The 24006-nt window shown below is 40.9% G+C and overlaps 2 protein-coding genes across 16 annotated transcripts in view; one reads left to right on the top strand and one right to left on the bottom strand.

The window, feature by feature from the left end:
* Positions 1-24006, bottom strand: part of LOC111244938 (protein O-linked-mannose beta-1,2-N-acetylglucosaminyltransferase 1-like) — a 98270-nt gene that overhangs the window by 60888 nt on the left and 13376 nt on the right. The window lies entirely within an intron of this gene.
* Positions 1252-24006, top strand: part of LOC111244579 (uncharacterized) — a 52607-nt gene continuing 29852 nt past the window's right edge. The window contains exons 1-3 of one of the 10 annotated variants that reach the window (XR_015322094.1): positions 1252-1411; positions 10437-10539; positions 12457-12565. Coding sequence is in view for 4 of the 10 variants with exons in the window: in XM_086981326.1 (XP_086837452.1) it covers positions 2052-2096; positions 12457-12565; positions 12711-12721 (165 nt within the window). In the remaining 6 variants the exon portion in view is untranslated. Of the gene's footprint in view, positions 1412-1474; positions 2165-10436; positions 10593-12456; positions 12566-12710; positions 22818-24006 lie in introns of those variants that run through there. The other 9 variants (XM_086981326.1, XR_015322092.1, XR_015322093.1 and 6 more) reach the window with 9 other exon arrangements.

Raw genomic sequence — 24006 nt, forward strand, 5'->3', positions numbered from 1 at the left:
TCTCTATCCTGTAACCTACACGATGCCAAGAGTTTTTTTATCCTGTAGAGTACCACAAGGTGGAATTACATGGGCCTGACTGTGTGCACAAAAGTTATCCATTCAGCAAATCTAAAGAAAAGGTGTTTGTTTCCCGTGAAATGGGTGTGAATAGAGTTACAAAAGACGATGCGCCATAATCATTTACGGCTAAGCTAACGAGGTCAATGATTTGTCTACAATAGGATGAAGCTCTATTGTATAGTGTGCAGCCGGGTTTTAAATGGCCCCAATCCTGGCATATTCAGGAGATGTATTTTGTTTAAGGAAAAGAAAAAAACCGAGTTGTTTTTTTCCTTGACCTGTAGCTGATCTTTTGAGGCTTTACTTCCTATCTATTGAATCATTCCGAGTTATTTTATTGATGAGTTATTATATGAGGTTCATCCAAACGGTGGCTCACAACATAATGAAACCTCTTTCATTTTCCGGCCGAAACCTGCGAGGGGTAAACTTTTGATACTGTGGAGTATCGGCCTCGATATGAAGTGCTATATGACATGTTTCTCCCCATTGCTTCATGCTCCATCGATCTGGTTGAACTAGTGAACAGATTTTTGAAACGGCATGGCAACGATACACATTAGTAATTATTTGCCAGCGTCAAAATTTAAACCAGCCATGCACACGCGCTCATGGTTATAATGGTAACGCGTTTAATTCGTAAATTAAATTTTAAATTTAACGCGGGTTAACCATTCAGATTAAATCGTCGATTTCGTATAACCGTAGCGCTAGGGTAAAAGATTATCAATGTTTAATCACGATTCATGATTAATTGAAATACGATGTAGGTATTGGTCCATGGTGCTGATCGAGTCGTCGATAATTATTTCAAAAAAGAATCATAAGTGCCAGGTTGGTACATGTAACATAACGCAGCAAACTACAACGTATATATATCTATATTTGTCTTGTTTTCTACCATAAGCAAGCGTATATATGTCTGTATGCTCTCAAATAAAAATTCTCAAAAAAAAAAATCGACGGCATACTGCTTCCTATGATTCAATACAGTCACCTTTATGTGTCAGCTTATTAGCAAGTGGAACAAACCTTTGATAAAATGTCACAAGAATGCCTAGCTAAGGAAAATCATTACTCTGAACTCAGCAGTACCGTTTGTAAGACCAATACTATCTTAGTAGATAACAAAATGGTCCATATAGTCTCACCATCTCCTACTATAGTAACCTTTTTGTACAAATGGGTTGGTCGTGCCAGAGGAAGCTTGTGGCCGTTCCTGCCAAAAGATTAAAATGGCTTTGGTTAAAGAGCGTTTAGTGCGCTCGTTTAACCGTTTGACGGTATGAATCGATTTGGATGTGTTCGTAGCGCAACAAGAAAAAAGGCTTTAGCGTGACCGGCATTGGTAAGTAGTTGGCTGATCGTTGTTTTTTTATGAATATCTGTTTGGATCTGTGTTAGACTGCATCAGACTGCGCAATACGATTCTGCAGTTGTTATTCGCGCATTAAACATTTAACGGAATCTCGATGACCGACTTTCCCGATGTCTGCTCCGATCACTTTAATATTTCTCCGTCATGCTAACAAACATCAATACTGACTACCAAAATAACACCTTCAAACCACTATAGCGATTGCGTCTGTTACAATGATAGTGATGGTTACTTTTTAAGCACAGAAACCACGCATCACCACGTTTGCATATATAGAACAATTTTTACTCTTTCCAGTTCAGGGTTTCCCTCGTGTCCATACAGTGCGTCCCTACTGCTCGAACTATACAGCCGATATATACACATACATATATATATATATGTATCGGTTGTTGCAAGCAAACCCGGCGGACTTCGAAATAGAATAACTTTTGAATTAGGCGCCACTAGCAGACAAAATCACGCTAGTAAATATTCCAGTATGCATTAAACATGCAAGTGAACGCCGGTTAATTCAATGAGAAATGAGTTCAGAAGGAAGCGCATCTTTAGGCAAAAAGGACATTAACGTCGAGTGGTCAAGACTTTGTGCCTCGAAGGCGACAGCGTCATGGCAGTTCATCGAGGATTGGCGAAGACATTAAGTGGAAACACAGTACGTGAGTGGTACAAAAATTTCAAAACGGACATTCGTATGTTGAAGACCAACGAGGAGGTAGCCAGGTATCGAAGTTCCAAAGGCAAGCATAGCCTATTATCGATATGTTTCGAGAAACCATAGGTGAAGAAATTATATGTAGGATCATAGTAGCGCAACTAATTCAAAAGTTGGTCAATTTCCAAATCTGCCAGGTACGTCTGTAACAGCGTATATTAGCTAGGCTGTCCACAACATTACCTATATTATAAAATTCGAATTTACTACCAGAGTAACAGTGTGATACCAGCGGTAGATTTCTTCACCAATAATCACGAGCCGATCAACAAGTATAACAATAGCAACAAGACGAGGAGCGTTAGCGACAACGCCACATGAATGCGAAAGGCCATTTATCACTCGTCCATATAGACCAAAAGGCAGTTGGCGTTAACTATCGCCTTAAGAGAATCCTGCTTTTTTTTTCGTTTTCTGACAGTGTATTTATCTAAGCTGAGTAAACGACCAACGTTACCAACACGAACTAGTGGTAGAAGATGACACTTAATGTCCGCTTTTTTCCTATTATGCCTTTCTATCTTTCCTATCGAGTTTTGCGTGTGCGTGTTTCTCAAGGTACAGATAAATGGACGTCATAACTACTTGTCAAGACAGCTGTGTTGTACTGACCTATTAATAGCGTAACGATTCGATAATATGACAATACCTACTAACGTTACTGCTGCTGCTTTTTCGGACACTTGGGCTGAAACTTTTAAAATGAACGTCTCATTACTGAATGCGTGACTATTTACTTGCTAATTGAGTTAATACGTCTTACTTGAAACGTAAAACCTAGTTATAGACTTTTATAATATACATAGTTATAGAAAGCTATAAACTGTAAAATGCTGACCTTATATATCAGGTGATTCGGGACGACTTAGAATAATTTCCAAACTAATTAACACTAACGAACAAAATATGGCAGATATCTGCATGAAGTCTTTGACTTTCGCTATTATGATTTGATTGAAGATCATTCGTCTACTTCAAAAGCAAAAGCATCTTTGAGTGACGAAAATCAACGCTTAGTAATCAATTTCCTGTTTTTTTTTGAGAGAGAAAAAGCTGCTAGGAAGCACCATTGAAAACTATAGACAACAGTAAACCAGGATATTGCCTTTAGCAAATTAGCAATTTGCAGCTAGTTATGCAGTCCTCAAGCAATAGGAATATGAAAGCTGAAGACCATAGAAGAAATGTTCGCACCTTATGACCTAAGACAGAAAAGCTACTTACTGTAATCGCCGAAACTTTTACGTCAAACAAAGCGTGGATCATGCGCTCATTGTCGGCCCATAATGGGATGGCTCGGATCACATGTCCTGAAACGTGATGGCAAAGACGCTAACACGAACGAAGTCCAATATAGGTAGATAAAAGAGAGGCGTACCTTGGAGAGAACTTACGCTATTATTGCGCAGTATTATAAACCGGTTTTTCTTTAAGTCCTGGAATGTAATAATTTCTTACGTGGTCTCCAACCTACTAATTTGATTCTACAAGTAACAAGCTGTTCTTCTGCTGGAAGCCTAATTGCCCGTGTTATCATCAGCGTTCGAAAGATATATCCAATACTCTCACCAAAAAAAAATAGATAGAACATTAATAACTGAGCGTTGATCTTCAACACTGAACGATAACCTTGCCTAAAAATTAATTACGGTCTGATGACACTCGATCGGCTTATAGTCGTAACTAGCCAAGAACTTCATAAAAAATACTACTTATTATGTATTATTTAATGCTGCACCTGCCATCGCGATGCTGTTTCATAGTAATCTTTTGCAACTCTTTTTTTTTTCTTCTACCGTAAGCAAATGTATCGTATAAATACACGTATATATATATATATATAGACTCACTTTAATATGCTTAGTTGCAATACAATACGAAAGGTGAGAGCTCGTGCAACTTCATTATAAACCATCATTATATTGCCAAGTGGCTAACTTAAGCAAAGAAACGAGTAAGATGAAGCAACGGATAGAGAACAGTGGTTATAACTCTACCCAAAGCTGATTAGACATCAGAGTAGGTAGTCAAACATAATAATACTATATAAATATGTGGTCACCCAGATGACGAAATCGAAGTCACACACCAAAACTACATAGAACCGCAAAGAACGGTACGGGACAGGAAAGTTGGACAGTAGTCCTGTCGTTGAGAACGCATTTATACGAATAAAATTTGTTCGGTACAAAAGAGGGTCGGGGGTCTTTCTAGCACTGCTGAATGATTGTTCGTATAAAGACATACGGTATTGCCGTTAGGCACTACTTCAGAGTTAGCGCTACGGTTACTTACGCTAGGTCGCAAGGATAACTGCAGAAGGGGGCAACAAAACCAAAACGTAGCAGCAGCTTATACAGCTGCGTAATTGTGCCGAAATATACAATAGTAGCATCAAGTAGCCAGAGCATCAAATAGTATCAAACATGTGCGCCGAAGCGGTCAGAGCAACAGAAGCAGGGGGAAACGCGCGAACGGAATACAAATGCGACGCGCGTCCATTTTGCTCAACAAATACGGTTCGTATGTAAAATGATGGGGTGATGAGGTTACTGCTCCAGCTGAATCGTTATGGCTGGGGGTGGAGTACATAGGTGAAAAATACAGATTCGTTGTGCACAATTTGTCTATCTCAAGAGGATTATACGCCAGTCTGATGTTTACATAGTCAGGCAGGAAAATGATCATATGAAACTGCTATTATCCAGATAGAAATCTTTTCAAATGTACATCTTTTTCATGAGACATATAGGTTTTTATTTGAACGGCTACCGCTTGCTTTAAAATTCTAGAGTAGACAGACCCGTTTCAAAGTTCGATATTCCAAGATTTTATTGTGAAAGAAGACTCTTCATTAATCTCACAATATAACCTGAAATTGGCCATCATTTCAATGCTATTCGCTAAATTAAAAGGAATAAAATTCTTCGACCTACAATTTTTCTATCTTTTTCAGAAAGCACGCCTAAGTTAATAGAGCTCTTGCTTGATATGTGTTCCTCTATGAAATCGTTCGGGCTAGTAGAACATCAAGTTTGTTGGTTTATGTTCTGTGAATCATGAGTGTCAACTTTGTAAGTTGTATAGTTCAATGTCTAAATTAAGATACACAAACGCACTGCACGATTCATTCTAAAAACTATAAAAATACAACACATTTCCAATTCAAATTGCATTTGGTTTGCTTAGACCAAACCAAACTAAAGTTATATTATACTTTGACTATCAGGATAGCCAACATTATTTCTATTGAATACAGGTAACCTTCAGCAGATACCGATGAAATGTCTCACAGAGTAATCTTTATTCGCTGGTAATTATAGTTGTCTTGCCAGAATCAGCAGGTTAATAGAAAAGAGAAACAACAGTAAAACCACGAAACTTTTTGCAAATGCCGGGGATTTTTTGCAACCTATCGTTGCACAAACCTAAAATGAATACAAAATTAGGAATCCATAGGAGCGAAACAAGTATTAAGTTTAATGCTACTTAACTTTATATAATGCCGAAGCTCTTAATAAAGAAATCTACTGCTATGCTTATGTTCTGGGTAGGCATTACCCCCTACAATACACCACTTAATGCACACTTAGATGTACGCAAGTAATTTTATGTCGGAAACCATAAAACAGATCAAAATATAGTTGTAGTAGCACAATAATGATCATAGAAAACAGTGTAATCTACTAAGTAGTTAATAACAGCTATAACTAGGTGTCAAGATATTTGGAGGGGCATTACCTTCAACGTGAATGGTGCATACTGCTATATTTTATACGTATACTATAGTGCGTACAGAACACAGTCAGATCTATCAGCAGCAGTAATTTTTTTCGTAAAAAAAATTATATATATAATAAAAAGTATATATATATATAACTATAAATGTAAAACTGGTAATAACATTGCTCCTAGGATGGAGATTATCTAGTCTAGAATAATTCTGACGATAAGGAAGACAAAATCGTTTCGGCTGCTGTATGTGCGTTGAGTCTACTATCATTGCAAATAGATGTTCCCTAGAGAGTATTTGCAGTGGCTCAGGCTAATTTAGTTCAACAAAAGGACATGCGCGACATTTCCAGTACACCGTGTCATTATTGTGGGGGGCGAAAACAATGTCAACCAAGATCGCCCTATAAGATCAGAACGATTGGATAGAATTGATTAACAGCGTAGAAGCCAATGTAGGATTTTAGATACTTTAGTTTTGTAAAACGGCGCTACGTATTATATCAATGCATCTATCCTGACAATACTAAAATAACAGGCAGGCAGATACGCTTTTTGTGGTCGAGTGATCGAGTAGACTTTTCGCTAAACTCCGAATTCTCCCTTTTAAGTAAAATAACTATGTCATGGCCATGTGTAAAATCATTTGCTTGAAGTCTAGAAAAGGTAGATGCCCCACCAGATTGGTTTCAAAGAATGACTAAGAAGTAATAGAAATAGTAGAGTCCTTGACCGATTTAGGTCGTACTGCTGAACGACGCGCGATGCATTTCAGTTTAACGTGGACTTAGTCAACTACTACATACACTTAATGCATCCCAGCTCATCTATCCTGGGAGCAACTGTGACATGGATCACAAACTAAATAGGAATCGTCCAACTGCGTATGTTCATTATTTCCCTCTATAATTCCCAACCAAATAGCGTATTCACAAAGGAAAGCGCCCAATGCTCGTCACAGAATTAGTGATAGGCTAAAACCATTTCACAAACCATCCTGGCGTACCCTTTTGAATGGATCGAGCAATACTTTGACGGAACAAATGAGTGTCGTTAGGAAACGTTGCAGATAGTTTGATGTACTATTGCTTCTAGGCACCTGATCACCCAGACTGATGTATGATATCGTGTTGCGCATTTCATTTCTATCGTGCGTCCATATAGAGCGAAGATAAATAAGAACGTGGCCGTACCATCTCTAGGCCACTTCTGTCCTTTTATATTTTTGCCAATGTCCGTCGTCCCGCTGGCGATCTTAGGACAAGCGACTTGAACTGTAACCGCCAACATCACACTCGAACCAGCTGCGCCTCTTATGCTCAACCAGCCTGCTAATGTCTTGGATGAACCTAAGAATTTCATTTCGGGTGCTGCTGCTGCAGTTGGGATCCGTTAATACGTACGAGTACGATCTCTCCACTGTGCAGCGGCTGGGCTTGTCCTGGCCATAGAGCGACCGTGCGAGGGCAGGGGACCAGAGAAGCCGTCAAAAAAAGAAAGAAGCAGGAGTGGTCAAACAAAAGGCACACATAGACGACTGTTGCATTCCTCTCTGCTTTCCTGCTTGTCGTTCGCTTTTTATGCTTCCCCGATAGTTCGTAAGAGAAACTGGTAACCATAATCTTCCCGGGAATGAGTTGTGACTTCTCCCGTATATTCGAACTACTCGATACCTACGTATACTGATAACGTTCGTGCAAGACACATACGAAATTCATTGGTCCGCTTCTAGTTCTATTAGCAACAAATTTGGCTGTTTGCGAAGATGGTCTCTTCCGCAGCTTGTAGGATCGTGTATGATCAGTTATTGGTTCGCTTCATGGATTTTGATCAAAGCGTAGTGAAACGAACGAATCCTTCGTCGAATTCTCTGGGCAGAAAAACTTAGACTCGACTAAATAATCCTCTTCGAATCAGATAAAAGACGTGTGACTTTAGCGAAAACAGACGACAGTGCGACTACGGCGGCGGCTGCCATACATTCTTTACTATTACACCCTCATGCAAACGATTGGGGTTCTGTCGGTCAAGGAACAGGCGGACTATCTGCTGCTCCAGCTACTATTACGGCATCGAACCTTGACACCGACGTCCACCGTATATGTTGCCCAACGACGATTGATGCTGAGCAAATCCCAATTAGCGCTGGTCACTGCATCAGTCAAGTAGTTTGGTCAAATACGCATCAATACTTGCATTCGTTCTTATACCGCTAAAGCTCGAATGTGTTTTTTTGTCCAGGAATTTACATTCAGTCTAAATCACTGATTTACTAGATAAATGTGCAACAGTTCGCGTCCACGAACTTCTTCCGATACTATCAGCGGCAGCAGCTGAAGCTGCGGTGCAGGTCGTACTAGGATGATACCTGATAGAAAAACTAGATACGAAGCGAATAGGGACGGTCCGGAAGCATCGGATAGTCAGTACGAAATGCCTTATTCTGTTTGCCACCCCGGAACTGTTTTCTTTGCCCAAGCCATCAAACTATTTATTAATAGTCTTTGCCAGCACAGGTGGTTTACGAAAAATGTTATGATGGGTTCACTTTTATGGGGCGTTGCACACACACTCACTTCTATCTATGCTACGTCGGTTTGTTGCCTCTGTTAGACGTCACCTTTTTTTCCTCTTGACGACTCCTATCTTCGCTGACGACTGCTACGCTGCCATTCGGCTTTATACAGAATTATTGACATGACAAAAGCCGACAGACAAAACACAACTAAGAAGCAAAACTTATCAACGATGGTGACGATAACAGCAACAACAAAAAAGAGCTTTGTGAAGCATCTCACGACCTTCCACTGGTTGACACGGCGTTGAGTACGTATCTTAAAGGTTCATTTGTTAATATCGATCACGACCGTCCTCGTCAAGAGACACATGGGGCTGATGTTAGCAGATAGTGATGACATTATTTTTCCCCTAAGCTGAGCTTCCGCTGCCATCAGGCTCTGCGCCGCAAACACGCGGATATAAATTGCCGGCGGCCCCTCCTACATCATTTCTAAGTGCCAATGAGCCGTGAATTCGACAGGACGGAAACGTCTGTACTCTTGCATATGGCATCTTGGTTAAACATTGACGTTGTAAGTTTCCGTATGAGGACAAGTTCAACGTTATTTCATATGACCATAAGCAAGTAAAATTCCCGGAACAACAGATTTAAAAAAATCCATTAGTACTTTGGTCCTAGTCATATACCGGAAATATTATATGTCGCGTACGCATTGGTCGGCTCAGTGAGACGTTCGCTTTAAGTACACTTCTAGTTTCTCGCCATTATGAATTATCTAAAACGACACTCCCGCCGCTTTTCATTGGTAGCGCCATAGACAGCGCCGAGCATTCGGCGAATTGACAACTCTAACAAAGGCGTGTTCAAACCCCATTATGTAATCGTGTTCCAGAAGAACTAGAGACGACAAAAAATTTGTCTAGGCGGTGCTTGTGTCTGTATTCCATTGAGGACGGGGCACCATTCAAATCAAATAGTGGAACAGTTTCTCTCGCAAATTGCAATTATCGCTTAAACAGTATATCATTAGTATAGAACTCGCCTGAAGCATCTCTAGGTTCATTAATGACAGTGTCAAGTGTAATAAGTTAAATGACAGGGTGTGTCGAAAACGGCAAAGGAGAAGAAAACGATGAACGTTTAATAGTCAATGCTACGTAATCAATCCCTGCGCCTTGGCCGCTTAATAGACTGATATGCTATTCCTAAACTTGAAGGTATACAGATATTCATGGTACGTTCAAAAGTTGTATATAAAGCTTGAGTGACTACAGCTTCAGTTTTTTACTTACAAATAATTAATACTCAAATAACAGAATAATCTGATTAAAATTCATAACTTTTCCTCCTATAGCGGATGTATGGAATTATTTTAGTTCTGGCCAATACGCTGCTGAAAGTGGCTAACTATTGATTCACAAGTTTAACCATAGCTGTTAGATCTTCTAGTGCCGTCTGTGTTTTCTAGCATAGGTCTCAACTTTAAGGTATCTCCATAAAAAAAATCCATTGGCGTTGGGTCTGAGTAACGGGCAGGCTATTTATTCAATGGACCATTTTGCCCAACCAATGTGCTTCATAGATACTTGTCAAGAGATGCACTTACGTCATGATCATGCAAATAACACTCACTATTATTAGTTTTATTTATTTTCACTTCAACTCTTCCCGATCTGGGCAGATTTAAGTGTAAACCCTGTTGACCCTGTTCCCAACAGTCACACTTGTATTTATTTTTAAAGGATAGGATATGCAAGATCGTTACAATGAGATACTTTATGTTTGACAGGGTGTGACGATGTGTTCTTAGAGCATGTTTAAACCATAGACATGGTTTCGCTGATAACCGTTGGGCGGGTACTATGATCGTATGGTATATATTTGTATTGTGTGAAAAGTAGCCCATAGACGGATAAGTGTGTTTACTGCTGCTATAGCTATAAACAATCTCCAGCCGCAAGGAGCGGAATTTTACAACGAATATTTCTCACGGGACATATTATAACCGACAACTTTGATATTTCCAGACCGAAGCCTTCGCTCTGCTATCCCCTTTCGCCAACAAATTATTCTCACAACCTTGACACACGAGTCGACGAAGGCGTCAACTGACCATCTTCAACGACTTCAGTAAAGTGCCGCCATTCAATCGCCGCTCGGCGGCTGTCCATCAACTACTTTACGTATTGTATTAAATGCGCGCGCTTTTTGGGCATAAAATGCTTTTTCGATCGTTGTAAAGCCCCAATAAAACTAACCATTATATTAAGAGCTGCTAATACTCCTGTGGCTACAACGTCTATGCTCCTTAACTAAAATGAGTCATTTTACAAAACAGTAGCTCCTATTTTTATCCCAAGTGCTATTTATTGATATCAGCCGAACCATTTTTGAGTCATCGTTGATCCCGTGCCCAATGAGCCAGAGTGGCGAAAATCCACGTTCCCGCTGTCTCATCTTCCACAACACATCCGTTTTTAACAATATTAACGTACAGTTTACGAAATTGACCATACGCCAGGCATATATAAGAACAAGTTAACTATAGTTTATAAACGTTCAGTATTAACTCTGCGCAGTTTTATCTGCCCAGTCTTTATGAGATAGTCACTCCACTGGATTATATATATCCGTGGTCAAACCTATGATGTTCAAGCAGTCGGCAAAACACTCTGCTGGGTAGCGTTTGCGTAAGTATAAATCACCGTGCGATATTTACTTAGAGGAACGGCTGTGCTCCGTACTTGTATTATTGAGAGAAGCGTCGCTGAAATTTCACAGATGTATCTGTCTCAAAATGGACTAACTGTAGGTAGCGGATGCAGCCCAGCGGGAACTGATACCTAAATAGGAAATCTCTACTGTATTGGCTCAGGAGTGGTGAAACGATGCGACTGAGCCGGCACTTCGTTTCGTTTTGTTTGTTAGATAGAAGGACGGACCTTTCAAGGGTTTGCCGGTAAACCGTGAGAAGGCGTCTGCCATCTGCTCATATTCCATACTATTTCTCCTTGAGTTCTGGACTTGGACGAGAGCCAGGAGACAAGCAGCAGCAAACACGCGAGCTAGATTTTAGGCCTTCAGTTCCCTTTAGCGCAAGAAATATAGCACAGTCAGGGTTAAGTGTCAAAAATAAGAACCAGGGAAAACTGGAGATTTTTTTATTAAAGCAAAAATCTTTTCATGCTCTCATTGAACAAAGCTACATACAAAGTAAGGTAACAAAAATATTTAGACTGACATTTAAATATATATATGTAGTTTAATGTTTTTCAGTTTACCTTTAGAACGCACCACTCTGTATCATACTGTGTAACACATGTTCCACACGCTAAACACACGTTTAGCATTCTATTATAAAAGTCATTAGGCCCCAGTTACAAATCCGCTTCGTATTGTAAGAATTTACGTAGCTCCTGCTACTTTAACAGACGAATAAGTGAAAACCTATTCAACTGTGAGAGATTCGCGATTTACGATAGGTGCCAAGCGACACCCACAAATCTCTATTGAGAATCTAAATAATTGACGCAGCTGAGACGTTTGCGCAACCCTAACACCAGCAACTATTGGCGTACATTTTTTTCTGTAATACAAAACAATGTATTTTATATGATTATGTGTTCAGTAAAATTAAATGATTCCAAGCCCCTCCTACAGACAACTTTGGGCTAGTTCGGTCTCCCTGCGTAAAGTCTTAACTTTTATTTCACTGCTTTATCACACAATAAACCGAGTCTCTAATATAATAAAGATATATATGTGGCTAAATGCAGTCACACATGAATAATTAAACAGACATGTATATGCCTATGAATTTGCCAGCTATCACTTTCCCTGCGTCTTCTCTCGGCCGATCTTTCGCTACATCGTACCCATCCATTCATTTGTCTATCTATTCATCCATCAATCAATCCATCCATCTGTCCATCTATCCTATCCAACACGGAGGCAATATGAATATCAAATATTCGAAGGAAGGCTGATTTGGCATCAGAGACATTTCATCCGTCATTTAACAGCTTTATGCTTCGAATTTCGTTGCAGGTCAGCACATTTTGTCGACCTAACACTGATGAATCCGAAGCGACAACGAAGAGCTTAAAAGTAATCACGATAAGTGAACGGGTTGGATATGGGATGTCACCAGGAGACGGTACGTAACAGACTCGCGAATCCCTCTGTGTGTGTACGTATGAATTTGACCTGAAACGTATCAAACAACTCATTTACGGCTCAGTACATAATCTATTTTTCTCGTTGCTTGTATTTGTTATACTGCATACTGAAAAACAAATCAGAAAGCGCATAATGCTGCACACTCACGAGTACAATTCACTCGCGACTACCGTCAGCCGAAGGAGATCATCCATTCAGCAAGAATCATGGAAATGAGATTGTGGAGAACGGCAACACCGCTGCTCTTTTTTTGCTGTCGCCGGGCGTTGCGGAGTCAAATGAAAGATTTAGGTCGTCGTCTAAACCATTACAAGCTCTATGCATGCCGTTTCTACTGCGGCCATTTTTAAAGGAACAAGTAACGCACAAAAAATTTGATGTGACGGTAACAAGAATATCTAAGGTGTCGTATTGTGCTGAAAATAGAAAGGAAGGTAGTTGCTGGCGCCGAGTAGGATAAGTTGTATTAAATCTTAGAAATCGTATAGGGTGCGGCCCCAAAACGGCGCTAGGACCTATTGACGGTGGCGGTCTTTTAGTTTTGATCTAGGCGCTTTGCTGCAGTTTTTCATTAACATCACCAGTCGCCTTTGACGGTCGTCGCTGAGAAGTGTGACGTTTTTTGACACACTCACATAACACGGCTCGTCTTGAACCTACTCGTTCGACTCATGGGATGCAAACTTGTGAAAGCGGGTGCATACAAGCGGACGGATGCTCAGACCGACGAATTGCGCAGAAGAAGACTCCGGAGCACTCTGGGTGGCGCTAAAAGGAGGATGAGAGCAAGCCCGTTCCCGGACAAAGGCTAGCTCGGGCAACGTAAGAATAGTCGGTCGTCTGAGTCTTCTAAAATGGGGTTCAAGCCCATTTGGCTCTGAATAGTCATCATAGCTAGCAAAAGGCAAGAGCCCTTCATGAGCCAGCAGCAGCAGCGAGGTCAGCCGTGAAGCATTCGAGCAGGCAAAAGAGCAAGTGACCGAACGCGCTTTTTCGCACTCCAGTCTAAGGGAAAAAAAATAGGGGACGTTTACTCTCCTGTTCTCGTAGAAAAAGAAAGAGGGCGTCACAGGACGGCTACCGCTCGAAAAAGAGTGCTATTATGCATCATCATCTGAGTTAACAGCATGAGTCCTGCAATAGGTGACTACCAAGAAGGCAGACCTTCAACGACCACTCGAAAGAATATAGGAAAAAAAACGGAAAAAGGAGTAGCTTAAAAAAGAGGACTTATATATGACCCACCGCTTCGTTTTCTGTTACCGCTGCCAGTGACCGTCATTGAACGCTACTCACACAAGTGGAAAATGGTAAACGCACACCAGATACCGTCTGTATCCATCAGTGTAGATCCCTAACAGTTGCTATTATAATAAGAGATTAACACAAATCATTGCAGAATCAACAGAAACACATTTTGATATAGTTTTCTACCTTAGAATATTATTTGCCTAAAACAAAATCTCTGATCAATGGATCTTTGCGATGAGAGTGTTTATGTCGGCAAAGGCAACAACGGTACATTCTTCGTTGAGCTGGAAAATCTACTGCAAAGTTAATCGCGAGATTGACTATTGAGTCTGACGCAGTTGTAACGGTATTAGATGCAGAAATGCAAATAGTGAAGGCTTGTGGATTTCTACGATACCTCGAGATTTTTCAAGATTCAGTAATGTCTTACAGTGCTGCCATTGCTGTTACTGTTTTTTGTTACTGGAGATACTTACAACAGGTTACAAGCATACATGCACTATGTAATTCTTTGTAAGGCGCAATCACTAAGGCATCGTTGAGTTAAGCAACTAAGAACTAGTAAAACTTTGTCCTTTTCTGCTCAGCCTTCTATGAAAAAGGTGTCTTTAGCTCTGGCAGTCCTTACGTGGTTTCACCTTTGGGGTTGAATCAGCCAGTTATCATCACAACATGACGATTAACCGATCCGACTCTAAAAGAACTGCTATACAATTTATCGGGTGATAGTTACCTGTATTTGTAGTAAATAGAGACGTCTTGGAGAAATCACCGGAACGATAGAAATCATAGAATGCTATTAAACTCATTCGATGGAGTGTCCTCCCTTACAATTCGCACTGCGTGTCTATTCGTCTGGGTGTTTGTGGTAATACTCAGTAATAGTCTTTAAACTGAGCCTAGGGTGTATTTGGATTACTTAGCAAATTGCAAATTTACGTACGTTTATCTGCGTCACGCGTTTCTTATGGTGCAAACTAGTGTTCGGTCTGAACAAGTATGACCTATCACCTATAGTAATTACTTCAACACTTGAAAACCATAATGACTGTTACGCTAATTATAAATATACTACCATACTAGATGAAGGTTAATGCTATTGTACCAGCTACTGCAATTGCGTTGACGAGCAGAGGTCATCCGCTAAGGCTTGTAAATATGCGCTTGTTGGATAACTAACGTATTATCTAGAACAATTAGGTTCCAAAGCGGGCGAAGGCGATAAAGGATAGGCAACGGAAGGAACAAAAGCGTATGACTACATTCGTTGAAATTAACAGCACCGGACTAACAACCTGTACGACCGCTACCCGTCGTAGCCCATGCCAAGCAGATATCGATATCGTATTGCTGCCAGGACACACCCGTCTCTGGAAGGTGATGGTAGTAAGCGATTAGCAACCGCCTAGTTCATAATAATATGATGGTCTACCATGTTACACGAAGTGAACTAAATTTGTCCTTTTAAATACAATTGCAAGGGATCTGTCTGAAATGACTTAGGTCTAGGCAACAACACATGTACAACAGGGGCACCTAGGATCGCTACGCACGTTGAAATGGTGGCTTGTTCGTGATTGTCTGAAAGTAACTAGTAAGATACCCTGAAAAATTAACGACCTATTGTCGATAAGGTCTCTGATAGTTCTTCTACACTCTTCTTTGTGTTGCTTCGTCCATCAGAGGGGCAATGCAGAGTTTGTGTTGTTTCGCTTGGAATATGAAACGTATATGTTGATAGTCATATCATTCTGTTTAAATAAGCACTATGTCCTATCGGCCATATGGTCGAAAGCTGCAACAACAATAACGCAACGGTAGATAATTAACGGCAAAACTTGCAGCAATGCCTCAGACGCTGGCTACGGAAGCATTTCAACATAGCACAACAAGCCAACGCAAATTTGCCCCTTCCAGTAACTAAGGGATACAACAAAGAGTAAAAATGGCCGCGGGCGAAAGCCGATTGTGACGTCGCAGTTGCTGCTGCTAAGCGGCTCCTGTCTCCGTCGCCAGCAGCGGCTGTTTGGGGTGGCTAACACGATCCGTCAGAAGGGGTCTAGCTGCCACGAGGCGTCGTGGGAAAAAGCTAAAAGCGAAAGTCTAAGTCATCAGTAAAAAAAAAAAAATAATGTCTCTGTGTCCCTAAGGACACCCGAACCCGACGGCCAGCGCAGCCACCAAGAATAAAGGCAAAAGGCGCGCTGGGGCGAGAATAAACAGCGCCAAAAAACGTTGTCGTCCGCTATCCCAAAACTAACAAAAAACTTAACTAATAATGCTGAATTCTAGTTTCTATAGGATTTAGAAAATATGTCACAACGTGCGTCTACTGTAGAACGGATATCTAGCTTATACTAGATATATACCTTTTACGTACAGCTGCTTGCCTTGCATAGTGACTGTTACTATGTGATGCTGTACTTCTTCATGATATAGAACTAACCAAGGCTATTGCTCAATAAACTACTGCTTCCTGCTATTTTTACTCATTTTGACAGTTTGGCTCCAAAACAATTCGACCTTTGATAAAAGAAGCTCGAATTATTGATCGGTTGTATGTTGATTAGGGCATGTACGTCCGTGCTCACGTCGTGAGCCTTAAAAGAAAAAACACTCCCGTTGTCGAAGAACATACTAACACAATCGAGCATAACAAATATGTATATATGTGTGTGCATGTATGCACAGTACGTTACAACGTGCCGTCCACTGTGACGGTTGGAATCGTATTCGAAGCCGTCAGAAGGGTGGCGGGAGATTAGCTCATTATTATAGAATGTATTTTAACGAATGTAGCATCAGTAGATGCAGCGGGATTTCGTCCCTGACCGCGTGATCGCCATTAGTTATCATCATCAGCTCCTTTAGCGCACAGATGTTCAGGACATTCATAAGACGGTTTGATAAGTGTGAGCTAGCAAAAGGGGCGAGTTCCCCTGACCTCTGCTGCGCTGCCATTTATCATTGACATTCGATGTTCAATGCCTAGCGTTCTTTAGCAGTAATAACAACGATACGACAAGCAATATACCCATATATAAAGCAACTCCCATAGCATAAGCGTCAATAACAACACCGTCCGCTAACTGCAACCCTTGGTGTTTCCATCAACCCTTGGTGTTTCCATCAACCATAATCAATAACGACGAAAGACGATCGCCATATGAATAGAAATAATGATTATACAATGCGTATAATGACACTCGTAAAGAAGACACGTAATGAAGTTACTACAGTAACTTAATTTTGATGGCCACTTTCTTTCTGCTCCTGGTCTTTATGTCTCTCTTCTCGTGTGCGTTTGCGTCTAGAATATCTGACAGGACGATGACGCCAGGATCCTACTCGCTGCTGCTGTCGCCGTCGAAAAGAACGATCAATAATATCATAAAGAAGTAAAAAAAAAGCATGACAAACATATAGAACAACTATCCAGTAGAAGCAGCTTCAGTTCAAAATTGCTATGTCTTTGCCGTTCCGACGTCAATCTACCTGTAGAAGTACCTGTAGTATGCTCATCATAATAATAATAGTAGCCATCAGAGTACCTATGTATGCGCCAGTGCGGCGGTGACGCTGCGACCAACGGCGCTAACGCCACGTCGATCCGACGAGAAGGAGAACAGATTCGAATAGATTCACCTGTTTCGCTCTAAAGAAATTGTCGTTTGTCGCCGCCGACGTCTTCTTTAAAAATATACTATATAATATTTACTATATTACACACCAAAACTATATACATATAGTTTTGGTGATGGCGGTATTAGAAGAATAAGTCTGATGTATACCAAGCGATAAGCATCGTCGCATCTCTGCCGTATCTGTAGCTCAATTTCAATACGTAGCCGAATAGCGTTCCACTTTTCCCTCGTCCCGCCATTCCGTCACACTATGTTGATTTCAATATAAACTGGCGGTGATGATAGTGATGATTTCACTTTACTCACTTACAATACTCTATATAGATGATAATCTAGATAAATATATAATATCTACGATGGTGATGGCAAGTATACAAGGTATCATCCTAGTATAATGACTGGGTCTCATCGTTTCTTCTCTATTCATTTTCCGGAAATCTTCAATAAGCACTTTTTTTTTGCAATAATCGAGTAGAGAAAAACCGAACCCCTGAGATAATCCATCGTCGTAAATAATAGCATATTTAATCTTCAACACCTTGTGAGACGTGTTGCCCTTCTTTGTTGTGCCTGCCTTTGCGCAACGTCAGCAGCGTCATTGTTGCCGTAGCCCTATGGGGTCAAGCATCTTTGTTGCTGACACGCCGCCCTCGTGTAACAAAACCTCACCATCTTTAACTCTACTTGACTTCGGACAACAGAAATCATTTCAAGCGAATCTGCCTGTATTTCTAACTCCGAAGACTCTAATTCCGAATCGAATGAAAACACAATAAAAAAAAGTCTCATCAATTTTTTACTTTGGTGAAGGGAAGTGCACTACACAAAGCAAGCGGATGCTTTTTTTAAAAAAAAAAAACACTATTTTCTAAATTGTAGATAATTTCGAAAATTGCTGTTGACAAAACATGGGCTCAATTAAATTGAGTCAAATCTATTCACCTTTGTTAGCTAGATCGCAAGGCTATTACACAACAGCATTTTGTACAACTATTGTCTTAGGGCAATTCTGTTAAGATAAAAAATAACATTTTGGAATAAATGGAAAATGCCGATAAGTTCACATGAGAACATTAAAAAGCACGCTATCTATCACACTGGATTCTGATACAGATACACACTTGGTTCGTAAAAGTTCGAAGTGACACATAGGTGGAAACAACTTGTTAAAACATGGCGAGTTGAAAAGCTCAGTGTAATCGTTGCGTAGTTTAACATGGTACCAAATTCGTAGAGATCCACGCCGACTTCTGCAAATTTCCTCACCAATCACGAGACATTATATCCAAAAGCCCTTGGTGAACAAAAGTATCGAAGAAAGAAGGTAAATTAGCTGAACTTGTGCTGTGTGGTGGAGTCTGAGAACATGCTCAAGACATGCAGTTTGAGATACGAGGCAATCTTCGTTCCTCCAAGTGTGCAACAAGAGGGTCCACTTCTCTGATCTCTATGCCGTGGGCAGCCACTAGAACTTCTTTAATGCCCGACAGCTGGAGGGCGGTAGCGATTGATAGAAGATCGGGATTTTTGACGACAGAAATCGCTATCATTGACTTTCTGCACCCTTTAGTGACATGCGATGAAAATCGTCTACCGTTGAATGAAAGAAGTAATCCGAGATCGGAGAACTTGTATGCTCAGGGGCTTCACGATAGAGAATGCGTCTTCGGAAGCAGTCTGCTCTCTCTTTTTCAGACATCATCGCTCTCGTTTTTAGCAGATTCACAGTTAAGCCGAGTTCTAGTGAGATAACATTTAGTTTAGCTAACGTTTGCCGGACGTGGAAGCGTCTGATTACATAGATAAATATGTCGTGAACGTACGAAATTCTCCTCACAAGGTATTTGGATTCTCGAATTTTCGTCGCTAGATCCTTTAGTAGCGCGGAGAGCAGTAAAAGGTTAAGCGCCGTTTGACTAAGGACCCTTTGTTTGTATTATATCCAATTAAATATAATGCGGATGTCGAATACATTTATGATGATTATGTTGCGTATACATTGTTAGTTAGAGGAGACTTGCACACAGACCTAAATAAAGTGCGGTTTCTTTATGTGCAGATTGTAAAAGTGCCAAACACCGTGAATAAAGTTGCTACCTTATCTAGTTGGCGGGAGTCTAGTAGTTGTCTAACGTCTATCTATGTTTCTTGATGAGTCCAGTACGTCGTCAGTTAACTTGAGTCAGCAGCTATTCTAACGTTTGCTCGTCTATCGATGGGAACTGGAATGTGGCCTTTCGCGGCCCTAATGGCACTTCCCACTGTGTTTTAATCGATTATGAGAAATGAATAGTATTGCACTACCATTAGTTGCTAGACCTTTGTCTGTATTATTTTAATTATTCGTTTGTTGTTGTCAGGATCGGATAAAGTCCAGTGCATGCAGCCACCCACAAAGATATAACAACAGCTTAGTTAAACAGGTGAGATTCTTTGCATCATACGTGGCCTAACTGTTTCTTAAGCAAAACACGTAGAGTCCTAAATCCGTTTTCCTGAACGACCGAGTACATAATCAAATTTTACCAAATGGTAACTATAGCGATTCTATGGCGACAATCCATAAAACGCTCAATTTATTGACGATGACACGCGACCGTTAACCTCTGAAACGAAGGGAGCTTTAAATTTAGCTAAACGGATGTTTTGCCTGTTTTAGTATGCCTATCTGTTCGACGTTTTTCGAACGTGTTTTATATTACGCGGTACATTCTCACGAAGTGACGAAACGCAAACAAACCGAAGCTATGTTCTTCATTGATAAAATCATAATTAGAATAATAGTATTGCGTTGATCTTATTCTTTATCGTTGCTTTAGCGAGGCTGCACAAACGTCTTTGCCCTAGACTACCTATACACACTGTATATAATATGCTCCAGACAACAACGTAGGTGAAGGAGTTCGACGACAAAAGGAATCGATTATTTGTGCTGGTACGAATATCGGCGTGCGTGCCTAATAAACCTAGGCACACCATCTACGTACATATCTGGAACTACTACAAATGCCGTTTGTCTGAGGTCGCCGTTTGTTTTGTTTTGTAAAAGCGGCAGCTACAGTAATGGATGACGAGTGGTCGATAGACAGCAGTTTCTACCCATTTCATGTTGTAGGCTCCCTCACGAGACGTTTAACGGCGCATCATCACCAAAGCGGGTGTACGGTTTAGCCGGGCAGAATCTAAGAAAGGCCAACGAACAAATCAACGATTCTACCACAAATTGTACAGAATACAACACGCATACACTATATATATATGTTTCTACTATTCTAAATAGAAACAAATATTTCAACGAACATTGGCACACGCACAGTATTTTGTCCTTAATGCACGAGTAACATGTAAATAGTGATCGTAAAATATGCCATACTGTTCGGTGTCGTTGCAACGGACTAGCAGAGTAAAGATCCCTAAAATTTTAACGTTTTAAACGGCCAGAAGTCTTTAAAGACTAAATACCTGGACGCCTTTATTGACAACTGATATGTTTCCTCTAAAATGACTGTTATTTTCTGTAGAAAAATCGAAACTTCATATTAATTGCGGTGAAATAAATACGAAAGCGATATGTACATATCTAAACTAATGACTAAAACAATGCTTCTAATACAATAATGACGGTGGCTTATATAATATATGGCGGACTGGAATATAACCAACATGCGGGCGCCCGATTTCACTTTGGCCAAGAACAGTGCCGCATCGTGTGAATAATCCGCTACGCTTTCGTAACAGCGAAGGCGTAACAGTAACTACGATATTTTGCTTGCCTTGGCGCTGCCTTGGCAAGATGTAGACACATATAGCGTTTTCGTGGCTTGTGATCTACGGCCTCCTGTTCCTGCAGCATGAGATCACACTGACAACAACAGAGAATAGGTGCCAAAAATACAGAGAAACGACGTGAAGAAGATCGAAAATAGCGGTCGCTAATCGCGCAGGAGTGGTCGGAAGTCGCATGATGGGATTACGTGAATAACCATTGCAGGCTGCTCGTTCTAAACTATCTATCTATTCATGATGGCCATTAGGCAGTAGCCGCAATTATAGTGTAGCCTCGTCATTCTAATTTCGAAGATGGGTCACGGCTATCGTGAAGTGAATACCTATGCCCACAGGGGAAACGGCCAGGGCGAGAGGATGGAGACGACGTCAATTATAGTGCTTGCAATTGAGCCAAGCCACAGGAGCTGATGCACGGCGAATATCGCTTGAACGATTCGTACACGTTTGCAGAATTTACCCTTTTCAACGAACGCGAAGACGAAGCGCAGAGAAAGCGAGACGCGATGACGAAGCACACGGACGAACAGCTGCACAAAATGTCGATAAATGATTGACGGCGATTGATGACGAAGCATACGCACATAGGCATACTGCGTCATCTATTTGTCACTCCTACAAGTAGAAGTAAAACAACTGAGAGAGCTGAACGAAGAGTAAAAATTGAGCGGTTGTGGCGGGCTTTCATATTGATGACACTGCGACTAAAAAAGAACGGGACGAAGAAGCAAACGGGAAGGACCGAGAGAGGGAAGAGCTTCAGGTCGGCTCTGGCGCAGTGAGGCCATTTTAAGGCGGATGGGCGAGCGGCACCGAAACAAAAAACAACACCACGCCCTCTGCAAGCCGCAAGAAAAGTTTGTCGACGCTGGTAATGCTGAAGAAAAAAGGCAACGCTTTAACAAACCGACGACGCTCTGTTCCACTTTGGAATATTACCACTACCGGTGCTTTTGTTGCTGTAGCATAGACAGCGCAAGTGAGCAGAGCGTTCCTCGGCGCTAAATTCGTGGCAATAGTCTGACGCCTGCTGAAAATACATGAAGATATGTAAAATGACTTAATTAAAATGCCGCTTGAAGGACATCGTGGAAGAGCGGAGGAAATCAAATGATGTACAAAGCGAAACACTCTGCTTGAAAAACATGTCGCACGATGAAATATGTGCGAAGCATTTGAGGTCGAATAGAGTGAGGTTATGATTGCCTTTTGCTGAAGAAGATGATAACAACTAATAAGGGGACTTTTTGAAGGCATGTAACGCACTTAATACAGTAAACTACTCTGCCATCTTGTGTATTCTTTTATGGAACATGCTCAATGTACGCAACTGTCAAATGCACAGACATACTGGAATTTGGATAGAAGTAGCTAAGAAGCTTCGGGGATGCCACATTGGGTTCTGATCAATTCCGAGCAACAGAAAGCCTTTATACTGCAGAAGGAACGGAGTCTATTATAATACGATTCGCATTACTACATTGGGAGATCTAGTCCGTAGATCCAACTATTTTCAAGCGTTCTCGTTCCAAAAAAACAGTTACTGAATAAAAACAACAGGTTCTTTCTCATCTGGTCGTAATATTGCTACTAACAGTTACTTATACTATACCAAAATAAACACACTATGTTGTCGACGATGGTGTTACTTGTTAGGTTTCTATGATGAGAGAAAAATCACGAGCAGCAAAAGCTGAGATATCGCTGTTCTCGCTTTCAAAATTCTGCAGATAGTGCCTTTGCCTGCCTTCCAGGTTGTCCCCTTTCGTTAGCTCTGCCGTTTCTTGTCCTCTTGCTTTCCCATTCTTATCTTTCGTGTCGCTCATACTCCGTGGCCTTTATTTTCACTTTCTTTGCAGACTTTCCTACCTCTGCGTTCGCATGAAAGAAGTTGCGGACTGATATGTTGATCTAAAACGGCGAGGCAGATCATACGCAAGCCATTACTCGCAGTTTTCTACCTCCAGCAGTTTCCCTCATGATACGCGTGTAGAGTTCAAAAAAACAAGCGAAAGAGCTGCTTGCTCCCGACGGACGGACGAACATCTGAATAGCGAGACACTCCTTGCTACACGTCAGTCGATTGGCTGATTGTAGTTCTGCTGTTGCGGGTCGGTGAACAAATCTAAGTTCAGTAGGCTGAGCACAGCGTAAACTAGCGAGACCAGATACAAACACGAAGACAGAGGCCAGGTTAGCATACAGATGATCATGGAAAAAAAAAACAGGAACGGAGCTTATAGAGATAGAAAAACAGGGACAACAGACATGCTATATGGAAAAGTTCTGGCTTTTTGCACCCATACCAATCTTTTCTGCTTCTACTTAGTCTCCTCGCTTTTTACTTTTTCCCCTCACTCGTCCTGATATACTGACTCACGCACCTAGCAAAAGCAGGTGTCGTTTAGGTGTTCCTTTGCACGGTACAACAACAACAACAACAACAGTAGAAGGAACTGTTTGCCCTCAAGGGTAACGCCTGCGCTTGTCGAGTAATCTGAACTAGGATCCGCACCAACATAACACCAGGAAATATACACTAAACAGGTGCGCCTTATCAAAAGTTGTATCGCTTATATACCTAAAGTATTTAAATGTCTAATTAATTGAATCACAGAGAGGTTCATTTTTTCAATTGAATACACCGCAGTAATTAGATGTAAGGTATTGGGTACTGGTTCAAGAGGTTTCAGTATCTTTGAGTGACATTTTCGAGGTTCCTTAGCATATCATTTAA

The sequence above is a fragment of the Varroa destructor genome, unplaced genomic scaffold (assembly GCF_002443255.2).
Source record: "Varroa destructor unplaced genomic scaffold, Vdes_3.0 BEIS01000002.1, whole genome shotgun sequence".
Taxonomy (NCBI): Eukaryota; Metazoa; Arthropoda; class Arachnida; order Mesostigmata; family Varroidae; genus Varroa; species Varroa destructor.